Source organism: Chelonia mydas, chromosome 8, assembly GCF_015237465.2.
Source record: "Chelonia mydas isolate rCheMyd1 chromosome 8, rCheMyd1.pri.v2, whole genome shotgun sequence".
Classification (NCBI taxonomy): domain Eukaryota; kingdom Metazoa; phylum Chordata; order Testudines; family Cheloniidae; genus Chelonia; species Chelonia mydas.
In genome coordinates, this window is record NC_057854.1 from 28,447,583 (window position 1) to 28,460,956 (window position 13,374).

The window sequence follows — 13,374 nt, forward strand, 5'->3', positions numbered from 1 at the left end:
GATGGTACTCAAACCAGCGTCACTCTTACATTCATGCCTTTCAGCAAAACCCTCAGTGCAATGTATCTTTAACTCGGGCAGTGTCATTCTCACAAACTGTACCCCCAAAACATTGCAGTGCTAAATAAAGCAAACACACAAATTTAAATAACAACAAACAGGAATGGAATAGGGAAACTAAATGATAAGGATAGGAAGGAAATATGTGTTTGCAGCTGAAATTTGGTAAGAGATGGAGAGATACAAGAAGACTGTTCCAAACTGAAGAAGTTGCAAAGGAGAAGGCTCTCTCACCAACAATAGTGGTAAGAACATAAGAGCAGCCATACTGGGTCAAACCAAAGGTCCATCTAGCCCAATATCCTGTCTTCCAACAGTGGCCAATGCCAGGTGCCCCAGGTCATCATCAAGTAATGCATTCCCTGTCACCCATTTCCAGCTTCTGGCAAACTGGGATAGCCATTGATGGGCCTATCCTCCATGAACTTATCTAGTTCTTTTTTGAACCCTGTTATAGTCTTGGCCTTCACAACATCCTCTGGCAAAGAGTTCCACAGGCTGACTGTGCGTTGTGTCAAAAATGGTATTTAATGACTGGTATTTAAAGCAGATCCATAGCCACAGGTTAACAAGGCAGATCATTATGGATCCTCTGGAACTGTTGGGCTGCCAAATTAGTGATACGTGTTTCCCAATTAGTACAAAACCAAGAATTTACAAGATCTCTATTAATGAAGTCAACAATTACTACCCTACAGCCTCACAGTTATTTCCTATTTAAGCATAGGACATTATATATAGCTGACATTAATTGACATTAACCTGATTTCATTCTTAGAGATACAAAGGATTGAATTGACAAGTGTTGTGAACTACCAACTTGAAGTGGTTCCCCCAGTTCAAGGGTGAGGGCGCGTTGATGGAATGAGGTGGAGAAGCTTGCTCTGCCACTGCTGTGTTGTTGTGTTCTTTGGATAAACAGAGGCTTTCGGAACTGTCAAATTGGCATCTCCAGTAAGCACTAGAGCAGACTTTAAAAAATGCACATAGCAAAATAGTAATTTAACTGGGTAAATAATACACCTTTAAAAATGAATAAGTGTTATTTGGTGGCTAACAAGCTAATATATACAGGTACTTAAATACATGTTTGACTGAGAGATTGGAATAGCTCCCGTGGATTAGAGGAAGGAATATGCATTTAAAACTCTCTTTTATAAAGGTTTATGAAAAAGGAAAATCACAGTAAAAATGTTTAAATAACCATGAGAGATTATGAGATAAACAAGCAAGCTTCGAGACAGCCACTCAGAGCATTGTTAATTCGCACCAGGATTTATTTGTTCACAGTGGCAAGAGTTCGTCAGGTTGTCCTTACTTCTCGGTTTCCTCTCAGTTTATGTAACATCCAGAACTTTACTTAAATGCAGTTGATGGTCTTTGAATATGATCTGCAGTGGTCCATCGAGATAGAGAAGAGTCTAAAAATAGAGAGAAGGCGAGAGTGAGTCAGAGGGAGGGATGCACTCTCACTACATTAGGAGGTGAAGAAGATCAAAAGGAACTGCACTATGAAAAAGTTATAAAGTTTACTTAGAAATTCTCTAGAGGCTGTGGAAGAGACAGAGTTTTTAAGTGGGGCCATTAGTGCAAAATGTGTTACTGAGAATATAAAAGTTGCAGGGGGGGCAGAGTACAGTACTTTTAGTCCTAAAAATAAGGAAAACCTGATGAAGCCTCAGCCAGCCAGCCACTAAGAGGCTCAATGGTTAGATTGCCGTTGCCCCTTCAGAGTTCCCTGTTGTATCATGTTGGGACCAGATTTATTTTTAATGATGTTCCTAATCTGGGGAGAAAGAGACAGAGGGGCAAAGCACTAGGAGCTCAGTTCCACTGTCAGGTATAATAATTATAACATTACTGGCTTATATTTCTCTAATGCCTCCATTTGGGGATCTTAAAGCACTTTTCAAAAACTAGTGAAGTAAGCCTCCCAGCATCCCTGTGAGGTAGGCCAGTATTTCTGTCCACATTTTGCAGATAGGCTTCAAGAATTTAAACAACTTGACTGGGATCACACAGGAAGGCTGTGGGCAAAGCCAGAAATAGAACCCAGCTCTCTTCACTCCTAGTGCTGTGCCTTACCCACACTAATTAATTTGGCACTGAAAGTAAAAAAGCCATATTGCAGATACTTCACCTTTATGAAATTAATATCTATTTGCATCAGTCGTAATGAAAGGAATGTGCTGCTTTTCTACAAATAACCCATGTTTGCATAGATATGTAGGTGCAGGTATTTATCATTTACTTGCACCTGTTGTAGTTATTTTAGGGGAAACATGAATCAATAACATATAATCTCCAGAGATTTAAAAGCTTTGATTACTTAAACCTGTGTGGGAAAGCTTGTTAAATTTGCAAATGCAAGACTTATCTACACTTACAGCATTGCAGTGAAGACGCTAATCCACTGTGTCAGTGGGAGAAGCCATATCATCAATATAGCGCTGTCTGTACTGGGAGTTAGGTCAGTATAACTGCGTCGCTTAGGGGTATGGATTTTCTACACTCCTGAGAGACGTAGTTATACTGACATAAGTTTGTAGAGGCCAGGGCTTAGAGGCGACAAAACTACAACATGCCATGTGTAACAGTATTGATTAGATCTTTAAAACTGGACATGGGGATACATTTTGCATGCTGGGAAAAGCATTACACAGGGATCTGAGTTTAGGCCACTCAGGGTATGTATACACTGCAGCTGTGAGCAAGCTGGCATGCTAAAAATAGCAGCTTGAGCTCTGACCTAAGGGGTAAGGTGGGCTTGTATTAGGGTAGCTAGCCTGTGCTAGCAACGTCTACAGTGTTATTTTTAGCACACTCACTTGAGCTGAGCTAGCATGCGTCTGTCCACCCGGACTGGTAGGCATGTTCCCAGCCGCAGTGAAGACAAGTGGGGAGCACAACTAAAAGAGTATATTGAGTCCCCTTCCTCCTGACCAGTGCTTAGAAGGAGCCAATGAGCTACAGCGGCAGCTCTGTCTACAACTAGACATTGGGTCACCTCATGTGGTAAGGAAAAACAAAGAGTGACAATGGGGTCGTACTAGGAAACCTTCCCTTCAACTTCTCCCAACAACACCTAGTGAAAGGCCACTGTGGTCTGAGAAATGTCAACGTTAGCACCTCAGAACACACAGGTCCACAGGTAGATTGTATTTTTGCCTAATGAGCAGAATCTGCACTAACTTTTTAAGCAGATAAACCACTGGAAGTCTAATTAGGAAAAAGAAGAAAATTTTATTTTAATGAAATTTTGAGGGAAAGAACTTTATTTTTTATGAATGACATTAATAAAGTAGACAAGGTGGGTGAAGTAATATCTTTTATAGGGCCAAGCTCTTTTGATAGAAGAGACAAACTTTCAAGCTCCACGGAGCTCTTCTTCAGGTGTGGAGCTTCAAAACTTGACTCTTTCACCAACAGAAGTTGGTCCAAGAGAAGTTATCACCTCACCCACCTTGTCTCTGTCATATCCTTGTACCAATACAGCTACAATAAGACTGCAAACCATTAATAAAGTAGTTTGCCAGTAGGGGACATATCTAGAGCATTAAGGCCAAAGCTCCTATGCTCTTTCCCCTTGATGGCTGAAAATTTTGCCTCAGTTCACCTAACCTGCTGTGTTTGGCTGCTAGTCAAGTGGGCTGGTACAGCGTACTGGTAAGAAGTGGCCACTGGTACCGGCCTGTACACAGCCCACATTAAAGCGCTGCCAGAGCAGCGCTTTAATGTCGCTGCCCCTTTCCCGCCCCCCAAGGCAGCCGATGGTGGTTTAGCGGGGGGGGGAGCAAAAGGGGCAGCTCCCCAGGGCCTGGCAATTTAAAAGGGCCCAGGGCTCCTGGCCACCGCGGCCAGAGCCCCGGGAGGCACGGGCTGGGCAGCGTGGAATGGCTGGCTGGGGGAGGCTGACCCCAGCCCCTCCCCTTCTGCCCAAAGCCCCGCCCCTTCCAGAAGCCCAGAGTTGGGCCCCCGAACCAGTAAGTAATTTATCTGACTTTCACCCCGCTGCTAGTGAACTTTGAAAATGAACCACCCACACCTGGAAACACAAAGCACAGTTTCCTGAAGAAAAATTGAAAAGGTCAGGGCTAAATTCAACCAAAAGTCTTAAAACTGGAGCCTCAGTGGGAGGTATGTCCTTTATTAGTGGTAGTAATTAAATGTACTTGTAAAGTTACAATTTAAGGGAATGTAGACTCAGCAGATTGGGAAGCAAGGGTTATTAGCAGAAGCCATTGATAGCTCAAAACCATAATTATTTTCTATCATTTATGGTGTAGTGTATAAGTTGCTTTAATAGACTATGCAGCAGTAATCTGCAGGAGAGACTGGTCTTCTTGCAGTTCAAATGAACTATGAGCTAATAGCACTGGTTACAAAATGAATGGGAATGAGATATAATGGCTTAGGCAATATACAGAATTCAGTTTTATTTTCTGTAGATAAAAATATGTGATGCAGAGTAATCTCTAAAGCAGATTTATGCAAAAAGCATTCTAACTTGTATTACGTTTTAAAACTATTCTAATAAGGCTTCATTTTTTATAGCTTGTTTTGCGGTATAATTTTATTGTTTCCCATTTTTGAGTTTTACATGAAATATAGTAACATTTTCAGAACTGATTATCAGATAATGCCTTTTGTGGATCAGTGTCATTTTTTATCATCCTTCTTGTTTAACTGGTTCAAATATTAGATACCTGTTATGGAAATGTACAATATCTCTAAATTTACATGAGCATTCTTCCATAGAGGTATAGCATCTGACTGTACTGGAAAATTGATTAGTAAAATATTGCCTTTAAAAACCTGCAGTTATAATCTTAGGGCATGTAATGAACTACCTGAAACTATCATTTCCTAAGTATTGACTTCACAGGGGAAGTTACAATTGCCTAATAAATAGTCTATCTGATGCAAGTGGGGGCACCAATGATGGGAAAAAGTGTCAAAATTCTGAAGTGGATTTCAGCACACTGGAATCTCTGATCGTCAGAGGCTGGTCTGGGTTCCAGACCCAGCATCCATAGTACAATGTATAGCTTTCAAACAAGCTACATTGTAAATTACAGGACTCTTTTAGGTCCTGATCCAAAGCATATTGAAGTCAGTAAAAATGTCCAATGGCTTTGGATCAGTCTCTTATATATTCATGAAGAAATTCAGCTTTAAAAAAGCACAAAGCAAATCATTAAGTGATTTGGCACTTTGTGTAATGAGTTAGGACACTTGGAAGGCACATGGACTCATTTGTGGGTCTCTCTATCTTCATTCCTCATGGCTCCTGCCATGTTAAAAATACTACTTCTCTAGTACTTCCTGCAGCGCTGGCCACATAGCAGAACTACTTCTACACTGTGACACATTTGGAAGTTTCACAAACAAGCTTCTGCATGGTGGGTCACTGGGTTATTTGAGGGTACTTGAGCAGTAGATGTGGTTGATAGGCATATAAATATCTTCACTCTGAATGCAAAAGATTATTTGCAGAAGAGACAATTTTTAAAACTTGGGATTTGTCCACATTTTGTCATTGTTACTTAAAGCAGAAGGGTGGTCTAGTTCTTGAAGCAGATGGTTGGAAGCCAGGATTCCTGGGTTCACTTCCTATCTCTGCCGCTGATTCTGGGTGATATTGCACAAGTTATTTAGTTTCTCTGTACCACGTTTCCTTATATGCAAGATGAAGGTGATACTACTTGAACTGCAGTGTTGTGAGGTTTAATTCATTAATGTGAGTAAGGCACTTTGAGATCCCCTGATGAAAAACTATAGATCTACAAAGTTAGTAGTATTCTGACTCATAACCTTTCTCAATGGGTGTGACACTTCCCAGAGATACCTGGGATTGTGAAACAGCTTTGTCTGTGCCTTCTGTTGCTCAGCTCTCTGAAACCAACAGCCTCTGACAACACTAGCCCTGCCTTTCAGGTCCCCACAGACTTCTTCCTCTCTGTGCAGTCTAATGGTAGGCACACACCAACCCCCAAGTCCCTGAAGCACTCCCTTGCAGTGTCCAGCCCTTAACTACTGTACACTCATAGAAATTACCAGGTAAGCTGTCCCCAAAGGAACAGTGCACACACCAGTTTGTTTGATTCAGCTGAGGTTTAGCTACAGGATAACTTCACTGCATTGAGATATACCTATAGTTAAAATAGTCATAAGTTTATTATTAAAGTGAGTAACGATAATGGAAACAGAAATGGCTATATATAAAACTGCAACATAAAATGCAAACCTGGGTGAACGCTTATCAGTGGTTACCTTTCCTATAAAATAAAGAATTTTTCCCTCCAAGGGTTCAGTCTTTTGGCAGAGATAGCTGGTTTTCAGTCAAACCAGGATCCAAGCGCTCATGAACACTCTTCCCCCCTTCCCCCCCCACACACACACGCACCGTTCTTCAAGGTGTTTCCTCTGTAAATGGATAACAAAATGTGTTTTTGCTTCTCCTTATATTTCCCAAAATTCATTGTTTTTCTCCTCAAAGTCGGGATGGTACCCATGATTCCCTTCCTAGTATGCTGGCTCCAAGTTGCCTTCATAGCTTCCTGTTGACTCCATATGCAAAACCAGGCTTCCACTGTGTTGACTTACAATGCTTAATCTACATATGAGGCAAAGCGGACAGATGAATCCATGTCGCTTTGTCTGGCAAAACCTGTTTGTCAACCCTGCCTGGGACACCAATTTTAAAATATGTTGTAAGTACATATACACAACTTCTGAAATATCATCCAGACACACACTTCATAATGATTTTGAGAATCAGTATAACGTAAGTTTGTGTTAGGTGCCTCACTCTACCCTCTTTACATAAATACTATAAAAGCTGTGTACTAGATGTGGTATGTTTGTCAAACCTGATAGAAGTTGCTGTTATAGAAGACCAGCTGACACCAAAAGGCCTGTCACAGTGGGCATAAGATGTCTCATCAGGATAACATGTCACTCTGGGACAGAAACACGGGCACTTTACAGGACATCATGTTAACTCCTTTTACTCCATTTGCAGCCCATGCACTCTTGCAGTTTCCCCTGCTTTTTCTCTAGTGCCCTTATATTACTGAAGACCTGTTAACCTCGAACATTCAAAAAGACATGGACTATTAAAAACTACAGTTTAAAGATTAACAGTTCTTACTCAAAGCATTCTTTTTACTGTTTAAAGACAATGCCTATATAACATCGCTAAGAGGTTTTTCACTACATGCAAGCGTAAGTACCGGGAGCCTCGGTAATTTGGAATTTAAAATTGAAATCATGCTGAAGTAGCTATTACAGTTAAAACAATAAAGACAGAGCAGGTGTTTGGTACTTATCTGCTGGGTTTACATGCAGGTCCATGCTATGCTGTTATGTCCTTCCTGAAAGCACTGTCTCCAGAGGCTGGCATTGGCAAAAATGTCCATAAAGTGCTGGAAACTGATTCACTGGTATTCAGGGATCCTTTCCAGATATGGTATCTTCTAAGAATAACATTGTACTGTGGTAGAAATATGGGAAAAAGAGCTAAGCTCATGATGGATATAAGTAGTATGTGTTTCCTTGAATTTCATGTATCACTACCACCCAATACCTAGTTGTAATTAAAGCCACCAAGAAGTAGATTTAGATGTTCATGAGCATAATAGATCTTCTCTGTGGTTTTCTGACCTTTATTTAATTTATTTTAATAACTTGGCACTCATTACCATGGCATCTGGGCACACCATCACTAAAGCAAATATCAATGTATGCTGGAAATTGGGGGCATTGCTACTCTCCTCTCTCTTCCCCTATTGACCATTTGCCCAACAGAAATGTCTGAAGTGTAGGACAAGTAAACATAATGCCAGACCCAACCACATAAGGCTTTGCTGAATGGATGAGCTTTCACTATGTTCTGAAGGCTAACCGTTTCATGGATAGAGAGCCAGAGGTGGTCTACTGGAAAGGTCTTGCCTCTTGTTTTCAATAATGCATATCTAGGGATTATCAGCAAGTGGAATTCAACCGGCTGCAGCCAATAAATTTGTGCACGGGGGAAAGAAATGCATTTTCATGTAGCCAGATCCCAAGCTATATGGGCCTTTCAAAGGTTATCAAACTCTTTTTTCTATCTCCTTATTAATGTGTTTCCTTTTATATGTGATTATTGTTAGTTTATAGAGAGGGGCTTAATGGACCTGTTTAATGTATGAAATCTGACTAATGAAGTCTGCAATCAGTGAGTTTACATTGAAATTACCCCTTTATAATTATTTCCTGGTTATTTTTATATCTTGGTCACATTAAGGATGTGGCTGAAAAGAGCACAAGGAGATTTATATGTGCTTAGCTGGCTCTCTGCTCTTATTATACTTGATCAGTAAAGAGTAATCACAGAATTAAAAGTGGTGGGGGAAAAGCTGTATGCAAGTTTCAGATGCTCTAAGGGGATGAATTTATAGCTTATTTAAAATCTAAGGGTCAGAGAAAGCAATGGAGTTGCACAAATGTAAATGAAGGGAGAAACCGATCTTTAAAATGTTAAGCTTTGTTTTAAAGGGTTTAAAATTGCCACAATGGTTCATCATAAATGGCATACCAAAAATGCCTGTATTTCTAGAAAAAAATCTCACCTGGCTAATACTTGTTCCTGTCTTCTAGGACCTTGGGCCACTAGAAACAGCAGCATAGATAGCGGAGAGGCAGAGGTCGGACGCAGAGTTACCCAGGAAGTACCACCTGGAGTATTCTGGCGGTCTCAAATCCATATCAGCCAGCCGCAGTTCGTGAAGTTCAATATCTCCTTAGGAAAGGATGCTCTTTTTGGTGTTTATATAAGAAGAGGACTTCCACCATCACATGCCCAGGTACTGTATGACTATGCTTAATGGATTTAAAAGCCAAAAGATAAAAGTACTGATGATCTAATGGCAATTAGTTTTAGGTGATAAGGGTTTGTGCTTTTGAAGCTGAGAGTCCTTGGTTCTTCCCCAGTGCCTCATGGCTCTGAGTTACCTCAGAGCCCCCTGGAGCTGCTTGTTTGCAACAATGGCTTTGTTACAGATTGGCATCCTCTAACAGTAGATTATTTACAGGAGTGACAATTTTTCTTTTAACTTGGAATAAATAAAGGTTGTTTTCCTGCAATCTTTATAATGTCACCCTTTTTAAAAATTAACATCTGCAGTTTGCCATTGTCAGCTTAAAATACTAGTGATGGAAATTCAGAGCATAAATCTGCGCTGTTGTGCTATAAATCAGAAATAAAATCCACGGAGGTCGTTGAAATTACACTACTGAATAGATGGTGGGAGATTAGAATCAGGCCCACTATCTAAGAGTAACATACCATAGGTGATTGGAATGCTCTAAAAAGAAGAGACCGTCACAAGCCTGATTCCCCCCTCATGTGCTCGTATAAATCAGGAGTAGTCTGGGAGGTTATATAGATGCTGACCTAGTGTAAGTGAGAAGATATTCAGGCCCAGACAGGGTCTTCATAAGGGACTTGCTGCTTTGACTTGCTGAAGAAAATCAGTTGGCAGAGTTTGGATAACTGGAAGTTTTCTATTCCACCAGCACTAGCACATGTTGTTCAGATGTGGGTTTTCATGGTTATTTTTGTCAGTGTTGGGTTAATTTTAATCCCCTTTTCCCAATGACTATACGCAGGCCTCTTCCATCACTAGGTCACTAAGCTATGTATGCAGATTTGCATTTTCCCTTTCAGGTATGGAGTTAAGTCTGGTGCTTGTCTTGCCTTTCTTACAAACAACTGTAGTGAAAACTCATCAGTCCCTCATTTTTATGCTGACCCCATAATACAGAGCAATGGGCACTCAATAAAAATAATGGCTAACAAATTTAGAAAAAAATATAAGCAACTATTTCTTCAGAAGATGTGTAGTGAGAATTTGGAATTCATTGCTGTAGGAGGGCATATAGTCACTGCTGAGATTTGATTCAAATAGCTGGAAAATTTTGGCCAGATCCAAAGCCCATTAAAGTCAATGGAAAGATTCCCATTTACTTTGATGAGGTTTGGCTCAGACTCCTCATGAGCAATAATATGTTTTGTAGCTATGCATGCCAAGAAAAAAAGAAACCTCCATTCTTCAGGGAATGAGCAAAAGCACAGATGACTACCAATTTCAGGAAGGGATTCTTTCACTCATGTGCAGCCTTGAAAATTAGCTCTTAGTACAAAGATTTTTTCCTTAAATTTAGAAAGATTAACTTGACATTTGAGTTCTGGAGAGCAAGTGCAGAAATCTAAAAATCCCTCTTGGGAATGCCCCCATTTGACGTTCCTAGACACTTAGCACCAATTGGCAAAGAATTTCTGAGTTACATTTTTTCATTTGCCAAAGCAGAGTGGAGTTACACAGATTTGTATATGGTTACATTACATGATTTTAGTTGCAACCCCCCCCCCCGCACACACAGCACAAAGAGTGAATAAATGAATTTTGTATGGGAAACTACACTGGAGTCTGAAGATTCTGATTTATGGGCTAGTTCTGCAGTCGTTCCACAGCCATAAGACTAGGGGCCAGGAACGATGCGCACTACTATATTCAAGGGATTACGACCACCACATCTACATAATCCAAGAGCAAATGGCCCTGTGGTTGTCTAACCACCATTCCCCTCTGTGGTGGCCTCTACTGAAATGTGCTCCCTTCCCCCCAATGCAGCCACTCTACAAATAACAAGAAATTCTTAAATCTTACAGAAGCAGGAAGCCTGCAAAACAATCAGCAGGTCTGCTAGATTGCCAGGAAGTAAAGCCCAGCAGACAGAAAACAAATAGTAGGGGTCAGTGATTAGATTTGCATGTGAAAGATTAACATTGGGGTTCCTTGAAGTTTTGTACTACAAGAGGGCTGCCTGGGGAGATTCCAGAAGATTGCTGCCCCATTCTCACCTATTCTTGGACATCTCCATGAAGGTTGGGAGGTGGCCAAGGAAATGAGTTCCAAAGGCAGGGACCCTTTTCTGAGACAGCCTTGATTTTTGCACTGGCAATTCAGTCCCATGAACTTGACAGCAAGAAAATTGCATTTGAAATTAATTACCCAATAGAGTAAGAATGAAATGTGGTTAGTCAAATAACTGGGTTCCAAATCATTCAGCTTCTTAGAGATTTTTACCACTCCTTTTAATTCCCCCAGGAAATCAACAGGGAGTCAGTGCAGACACTAAGCTAGGATGTCATGTGCTCACAGTGACCTGCCCTTCTCAGGAGCAACCAAAGCTCCAGGAAGATTTCAAATGTAACCTTAAGTAAGAGTGAATTGTCATTGTCTGGCTAGGAGGAGACAAAGGCATGGACGACTCTTGCAATAGCCCTATTAGGAAGGAATTGATAGTTTATTAATTCAAGCTGAATTTTACATGTTACTGCCCTGCAATCAAGTGTATCTAAGGTTCTGTGTTTCAGAAAAGACTATGACCAGGTGGAATCCTCCTCCTCCTATTCTCTCAACACAGCACCAACATACCAGATCCAAAACTCACATCCTTTATTGTTATCTTAAATAATTAAAAACAGCAACCCCATAAGTCTCAGCCTAAGCTTCCTTCTCTGCATGGTTTCTACCTACAGGACCTTTCTTTCCCAGTCTCTAGTTAGAACTCCCCAAGAAGAGACTCCTGCCCTTTTTTAACCCTGGACAGAGTTAACAAAATCTACGTGCATGATCCTCAGAAATTACTCAGCATCTTCATGCAGGGCGTTAGCATTGGACAATAGGAAGACTCAGCAGAAAAGTCCCACATCCTTATGCAGGATCCTAAATCCTGCCAGCCTGATGCAGAGAGAAATGATTTTAGAGAAAAGAAAAGAGCCTGCTACACATCTGAACTTTAGAAGAGTAGCCTTGTTCTGATTCCAGAAAGGAGCAAGGATTTCTGTATTAATGAAAATAATCTGAATTTGACATCAGATGATGTGCTAAAGTTGTATTTTAAAATCCTTGTTACTGCAAGTTAAGGACTTGAGCAGTAAAAGCAGTGAACAAGTTCACTTGACAGTTCATCACTGATCAGTGTTGATATGTCAAGCCAAGTAAAATCCTTAGTGGGAACAAGTCAATAATCAGCAAATTAGGTACATGATTACCCTGAGACAACAAGATGCAGCTCTTGTCTGAGAGCCCTGCTGAGATTTAACCTTCTCAGTATTACTGTTTAGCAAATATTCCAAATGCCTAGTTTAGTCAGTCAAACAGCCTGGTGTAATACTGTGGCTAGGGAATGGAGCTCTGGAGGGGGGACATATAGACAGAAATGCAGGCTTGTATGGCAAGTGAGCTAGAAATAAAAGCACTCACTATATTTTCAAGAAAGATTTTTCCAGACTATGTAGTGGTACAGCCATGTAACAAAACATTCATAACCCCCTTAAAAAGTGGCCCTTAAATGGTGGAAAGCAAATGGATAAAAGGCTGCACACTGGATTATATTTGGAGAAGAAATGATAAATCTCTTGGATTAAGCACGTATGTGCTGCTTATATAGTGATCCAAGCAAACATTGATAATACTGCTCATCTGCAGACTATTTCAAATGATAGCATGAAAAAGTAAGTTTATAGAAATACTATTAGGAATGCTTGGCCAAGGCAATCCACCAGAGCATATTACATCCCTTTCCCACGTAGTATCTTCTTTGCAAAAATCTCTCTTGTGTGGGTGAGTAAACCACTTTTGTTTTCAATTAGAAGTGAGACTAGCTGGAAACAATTTGAATAGTGGGACAGCCAGGATGTTCTCTTGCTTCATAAACACCACTGATATTTTCATATTTTTCATGGTCCCAGCAGTCACAGATTAGAATGATATCATTCTCATCAGTTCAGCCTCTGTTATATGTCACGCTTTGCTCTGACTTATGCTGCTTACATTATGTTACACTGAATCATGTACGTTCAAATATTAAAGTAAATTGTTTGATTGGCTGTCAGCTTGGATATCAGATGGCTGGTGGGTGGGTATTTTAATGCATAATCAACAATTTGGATGTTTATGAAGTACTAATTTTAAAACACTTTGCAAACAAGCTTTTCCCCCCCAACACATGTTGTTCAGATCTAGTTTGTGCTGAGTAGATCTTATGAAGTTTTGGCATGAGGATGAGTTCTCGCCACAATATCTAAATCTATATCTGGATTTTGAACACTTGTGATGTTCGTGAATTTTTAACTCCATGTTTTGGTTCATCCCATTATTAAAATAGGGTCTATTTGAAAAATCTGGGTTTATATCCTGATTTCAAACACTCTTGGACTTTGGTTTGGACTCATCTGTAATTTGGAAGTGCAACCAGGTATCA

General features: G+C 40.4%; 1 protein-coding gene across 3 annotated transcripts in view; it reads left to right on the plus strand.

Annotated features, from left to right (window-relative positions):
• TENM2 (teneurin transmembrane protein 2) overlaps window positions 1-13,374 on the plus strand; it is an 832,723-nt gene that overhangs the window by 663,680 nt on the left and 155,669 nt on the right. For all 3 annotated transcript variants that reach the window (XM_043521038.1, XM_037906816.2, XM_043521040.1), the window contains one exon: window positions 8,701-8,906. In XM_043521038.1, coding sequence (XP_043376973.1) covers window positions 8,701-8,906 — 206 coding nt within the window. The remainder of the gene's footprint in view (window positions 1-8,700; window positions 8,907-13,374) is intronic.